This window comes from Micropterus dolomieu, linkage group LG05, assembly GCF_021292245.1.
Source record: "Micropterus dolomieu isolate WLL.071019.BEF.003 ecotype Adirondacks linkage group LG05, ASM2129224v1, whole genome shotgun sequence".
In the NCBI taxonomy this organism is placed as follows: Eukaryota; Metazoa; Chordata; class Actinopteri; order Centrarchiformes; family Centrarchidae; genus Micropterus; species Micropterus dolomieu.
Genome location: NC_060154.1, coordinates 19,869,041 through 19,875,527, shown reverse-complemented (window position 1 = coordinate 19,875,527; position 6,487 = coordinate 19,869,041). Strand labels below are relative to the sequence as shown.

Here is a 6,487-nt window from a genome sequence, read left to right as displayed (position 1 = left end):
CAGACTGAGCTAAAGCCGCCTCCAGCAGTGGACTGAAAAGCTGCTTCTCCTCCCAGATCCACAGCTTACAGTCCTGATTCTCACAAAATAAATTGTTAATATCCTCCAGGTATGTGGGCGGGTCCATTTTCCTCCAAATGGCTTAGGTCCATAGCCATTGGTCGTCACCCAATTGGGAAGGGTGTACCTTACTGTTCTACCTTTTGGTCGAACAAAAGAGCACCGATCCCAGACGTGAAACCCCCCTTCAATCTACAGGAATAAACAGTCTTTTGCTCTAAACTAATCATAGAGAACAACTGGGCTTGTCTCCAAAATGGTTGACACCTTGACCTATCTTAAGTGTCAATGAAACAGTCAAAACAAAACAGTCCTTCTGGCACTAAACAAAGAGGTGTCAGTTTTCTTCACATTACAAAGAGGATACAAACAATGGTTTAATCAACATTCTAATGCAATTGCCTGGCCTAAAATCCTGCAGTTTTACATTTGAAGAAAAACACTGAAACACTGGAATTAAGTTTGTTGTAACTTTTTAAAACTCAACAGAACGCAAGCCTAAAGTGAGACATAAGTAAGCCAGCTTTCAATGTTAACTTTCCTGTCAGATACAGTAATGTTGCCAATTTTAAAACTTAGCCCGTAGTTATTAACCAATAATGTTAGCTAATCTAATTGGTAATTAATGGAGACCCACTGCATCAAACTGGATGTAATGTAGTTTAATGTCAACAGGATAAATCTTTCTCCTTTACACTGAGGACGTTGGGGACATGTACCCATCACTTTCTGAAAGCATTTGTTAAAATGTTCTGAAAAATTGCTTGCAACGACTGGCTTAATCTACATCTATCCACTGCAGAGGGTCTATTCACAACCTGGAGCAGGAACTAGTATTAATGAATGTATTAGTATAATACTATAACATTGAATAAAACGTATAATGTTCATTTTATAGTATACTGTAGTATAATGTTAATATATTAATTATAAAATGTTAACATTTTGATTATAATTTCATATAACACTACATTGCTTACCACTAGTATAATATTAATTCCAATTATAGCAGTGTCATTTTTGTGGGTTGTTTTCATTCATTAAATCCTTCTGCAAGAAAAATGGTCTACATTAGTCTTTAATTTGTTAATGCTAAGTACTAACAACTAGTGTTGTAGTCGAGACCGCTCAAACCGAGACCAAGTCAAGACCACGACCAAAGTTTATCGAGACCGTGTCAAGACCAAGACCAGTTCCCCACATTACATGACACACAATAAAATGTGGAACAAGATCATAGGTACTTTTCAAATTGATCTGAAAGATCCACATTCCCATTAAAACACCCACATACAAACAGTAAGAGCTGAAATCAACATAAGTATCTTTATTCAACACTCCTTTTCCATGCTTACCATTACAGGGACAGTCATTAACAGTAACAACACAATTTTAATTTGGGTTAATGGTTGCTTTTAAAGCAATACTTTTACATCCAAATCAAAGTTTGGATGGATCAGACAATGCAAAAGCAATTTATTAATATTCCCAAAATTATGGTCTTGAAATAAAATCCTGTGTCCTCAATGACCGAGACAAGACAGAGTTCAAATGCGGTCGAGTCCGAGACGAGACCTAGACCATCAAAAAGTGGTCTTAAGACCAGTCTCGATAACTAAAACACTGCTAACTTGTCAATAATCATAACCATGTATGCATTACAATGACTTCAACATTTGAGAGTTTGCTGCAGTATGTTTAACTGCAGGGGGGAGGTAGGTTGTGTTGTAGTCGTTACTCGCACATATGTATTTTTATGGCGTATGCAATGTTTTTTAAACTGGTCATAAAATCAAAGTCTTCATAACAAAATTTTGTTACTATTTAATCTTAACTTGATCTCAAGGTGAATCAGTTCAAAGGTTAGCTTCACAAGAATCATTTACAAACCTCTGCTGGATATAAAGTCATAAAATAAAACGTGACACAAGTAAGGTTTTCAAGCCGTCCACTTTAATGAAATGTTGACTCAGACTACCTTGTTAAATAGTTGAGTTTCTTCACATAAGCAGATACAGTACATTATACATTTAAAGTTACAACATACAGCAGATCCACATATGGATGTATTTAAAAGCATGCTCTCCTCATAATACAATGTGTGAAGAATGTCATCAGCCGGTGGTGCAACAATCAGGGAGGACATCATTTGACAGAGTGGAACAGTTTGTGTGCCACCTGGAGGACAGAAGAGGACATCCATTAGTGCACACATGCTACATGCAATGCAAAGTGAAGTAAAGTCTCAAATATTTTTTCAAAGCAAAGAGGTTTTAGTGTCACTTAAGTTTATTTTTGTTAATTTCGATGTAATGTTGCTGAACTGTTAGGGTAAGTTTGTTTGGGTTAGACTGTTCATATGTGAATGAATGCCTTTTTGTCAATCTGACAGTACAGACCTTTTTTGTACTGTGGGGATATACTGAAAATAAAATTGTATTTCAAACACTAAAATCTTTTGGTGATTAAAGGAGACCTATTATGCTTTTCCACATTTTATGACTTATCTACAATGTTGGATGTTCATGTTAAACATGGCCAAATCAACATGGTCAAGTAATGAGGTTAAAGTATTTAAGAAATTCATGTGAGCAAAAACCTCAGATTTCAGTTGTGAATGCTCGGTTTTCAACAAAATTTTCTATTTAAATTTTCCCCTCGACTCTACTCGATTCGGTTTTGGCCCGCCATCCTCCGTTTTCCATTGGAGATAGAACCCAGAGATAGTACCCCTCAATGTAGCTAGTCAACATAGCAACACCACACACAACTGCCACAACGTTATTTTCAATGCGACACATACACCAGCGACCCACAAACAGCTGTCTCTTGATTTAAGTTAAAACATTTCAACATTACTCAGAATGTAAAGACAGATAAGCGGTATGAAAACTTTACAGCTGTGTTTTCCTCTGCTATTGTTGCTGCAGCGGTCTGTGTGACTGTCACTGTCACAAGCTCCTCCCGCGGGTTGGTGCAAGCTTCCCCCGCCGCCACTCAACTCCGAAAACCTTCAAACACATTTTTGTTCTGCCATCACTTTTGGTAAAACTGTCAATATTTGTCTACACAGTTGATTTCTCACCTAAAAACTTCTCAGAAGTGGATTTAGTGTACGAAAATTGTAAAATATAAAACTTTCTGTTGCTGGCCTCTGTCAGGCGCTGTGGTGTATAACATATGTGCATTTGACGCATAACAGTTTAACATAGCACTGTAGCAGCTGGATAGAGGATTAGTGACCTTTTAAGGGGAGAGCAGAGGTCAGTGGTTATGTGGAGACTAAGACCCTTATATGGTGTCTAACAGATGCCTAAACATGTCCTATATAAGCTGTGTTTGATGTACAGAGAGACAGAGTGGCCATCGGGCTGGGTCACTCTCCAAGCTGCGGCAGAGCTTGTAATTGATGCTGAACTCCTTGATGTAATAAACTTATGATCAAGAACAGTGTCAAGCGGATTTCTTCTCAACACATCATCGCAGCATTATTGTTCAGACACAACAGCGCACACAATGATGATGCAGTGAATAGTGATGATTCTCTGTGACCAATCAGCAGTCTGCCATTTTTTCACGTCACATTTTAGTATCGCCTCAGCTCGCTTGGAACCTCGACGGAGGTGATACGAAAAAAAGTACCTGGTAGTAGGTACAGGTACAACCTTTCCACAATGGAAAACCAAAAGAGGTGAATAGTCGAGTCGAGCTGGTACCATGCAGTGGAAAAGGGGCTATAGGTCTCCGTTAAAGGAAAAGGTGCCAACTGCTGCAACTTTGTGTGTATAAAGGCAAAATTATTTTGCAAAGATTACCTATTATTTCTTTGATACAAGACAATGTATCCTGAAAACTGTTAAGATCCATCCTCAAAACAAGAATATGAGTCAACCTTGAAGGGTGTTGCTTGTATTTAAAATACAAAACAAAATTGTGTAATTTTTATTTGACAGGGTTTAAAAAATAGTACTTTGTGAGAAGTGTATGTGATGACATCATTAAAAAGCTGCCTGTGATTGGTGCCTACTCATTAATTTGCCCAGACGTGTTGAGAGGTCAAAGGAAAATTGATCCAGAACCAAAGGAGGAGGTCAAGGTGAGAAATGTGTAGGTCACCAGCTTTCCATCCATTTTTAGCACATTTTGCTAAAATTTTTAACAGTTCCTGTTAAGTGTTCCTGTTAGGCAGAACTCTGGTTTAAAGTATATATCGCTATTTTCTGCTAAGTTTGCTTGTTTGTTATTTCACCGTTTTAATTATACCTGATTCTCCACCTATTCTTCAGCAGCTAGCTTGCTCATACCATAAAGATGCTGTTAGCAGCTCACTGCGCAGTGAGGTGACAGATACAGACATTCTTACTCTGCTAAATGGCACCAAATTACTCCATTGATGGAAAATGAGATAATACCGCATACCGTGATATTGAGCCCCAACATATTGCCCCGGTGGAAATTACTTCACCGCGACAGCCACGACTATTAAAATGATTACTCATGAATCTTGGCTCCTTTGTGGTGTATTTTTAATCTTTCTGCTTGGTACAACTGGCAAATGTCACACTTACACAGTGGTCCCGAGCATGCAGGAAGTCAAACAACTCCTCAGTACAATCCTCCTCTGTCGAAGACCGAGAGCCAACTCTGGTCTCACACTGCTCCAGACGCTCCCGAGTGTGAATGCAGTGCTCCGCCTCTTCACACTTCTGTCGCATCGCGTCAAGGGGATCCTGAAACAGATATGCAGCATGTGGAATATGTACTTCAACAAGTGTCCTTTACCAAGAGAAACACACAATGGTTCTCAAACATTTTCACATCAAGGACCCCTAAACTGAAATTAGATCACAAACCCCCATTTGATAAGATTTTCTCCCAGGGATCTGATAGGATTTTTTGCTTATGCTTTATAACATAAAGTGTATGAAACCCATGGTCCAAGTATTACTTATGGATGGAATTATAATGAAAATTAAAGCTGCAAGCAGAGTTGGGGGGGCCCTCTCATGTGTAGCGCGTCGAGGTGTGAGGCGGCTACGTTGCTGATTCTGGAGCTCTGCCGGTGTGGCTGTGAATTTGCCGCTTTGGACGCTGCACCAAGGTGTTATACGTCACTTCCTGTGTCCCCTTTGTGGCGCTACAGAGCACTTTTCGCTACAACTATAATGGAATATTGGCATGTAGATGTTTTCGTCGGTGACTTATCAAGCACGTAAAGTTTGGTGCAGATGTGAGCATGTACACTGACGTTACAGAAACTTCCTCTTTCTTGTCGAATCATCGATTTTGGATGACGCACCATGGGCACATCGTTACCCGAAAACTCACCATTTGTACAACTTTTAAGCGTCAGTGGGATGAGACTAGACAGTGAAAATTTGTCAGTGTCATTCTGTAGGAGGTATTTGTTATAAATCATCCCAAAATTACCATAAAATTCAAAATTCCTGTTGGGTTTAGGGCATCGCTCCAGGAGGCTTTTTGGTACGTCTGGACATGATACACGTGTCACAGAAATTTCATACATGTAGGTAAAACATGCCACGGGGGCTGCTTCGTTAAAGGTCACTTCCTGTTGCCAGCAGGTGGCGCTATGACTATGGTTGAATCTTGGCATGTACATGTGTTCAGGGCAGGACTCTTATTAAATGTGTAAAGTTTCGTATAGATCTGAGCTTGTCCAGTCAAGTTACAACAACTTTCTGTGTCATGGCGAAGCGTGGAATTTTAAAAGCGTGGAACTTTTAATCGGAAATGTGTGCACAGTTAAAATTTGAAGTCGATCGGATTAATTCTGTGGGAGGAGTTCATTTAAGTACAAATTGTGTAAATCTCCAAATATGACCATTAAATCGAAATGGCCAACTTCCTGTTGGGAGTGGAGCATTGCTCTAAGAGGCTTTTTTGTGCATATGTGAATATATACACTACCGTTCAAAAGTTTGGAGTCACCCAAACAATTTTGTGTTTTCCTGAAAAGTCACACTTATTCACCACCATACGTTGTGAAATGAATAGAAAATGGAGTCAAGACATTGACAAGGTTAGAAATAATGATTTGTATTTGAAATAAGATCTTTTTTACATCAAACTTTGCTTTCGTCAAAGAATCCTCCATTTGCAGCAATTACAGCATTGCAGACCTTTGGCATTCTAGCTGTTAATTTGTTGAGGTAATCTGGAGAAATTGCACCCCACGCTTCCAGAAGCAGCTCCCACAAGTTGGATTGGTTGGATGGGCACTTCTTGCGTACCATACGGTCAAGCTGCTCCCACAACAGCTCAATGGGGTTCAGATCTGGTGACTGCGCTGGCCACTCCATTACCGATAGAATACCAGCTGCCTGCTTCTGCTCTAAATAGTTCTTGCACAATTTGGAGGTGTGTTTAGGGTCATTGTCCTGTTGTAGGATGAAATTGGCTCCAA

General features: G+C 39.5%; 2 protein-coding genes across 2 annotated transcripts in view; one reads left to right on the top strand and one right to left on the bottom strand.

Moving 5' to 3' along the window:
• The window catches only part of lpxn (leupaxin), a 665,334-nt gene that overhangs the window by 556,628 nt on the left and 102,219 nt on the right, over nt 1-6,487 (top strand). The gene's annotated exons all lie outside the window — the stretch shown is intronic.
• The window catches only part of LOC123970807 (cytochrome b-c1 complex subunit 6, mitochondrial), a 5,995-nt gene continuing 1,499 nt past the window's right edge, over nt 1,992-6,487 (bottom strand). The window contains exons 3-4 of the mRNA XM_046049129.1: nt 4,629-4,790; nt 1,992-2,238 (exon numbers count right to left, since the gene is read on the bottom strand). Of these exons, the coding sequence (XP_045905085.1) occupies nt 2,206-2,238; nt 4,629-4,790 (195 nt within the window). The 3' untranslated portion in view covers nt 1,992-2,205. The remainder of the gene's footprint in view (nt 2,239-4,628; nt 4,791-6,487) is intronic.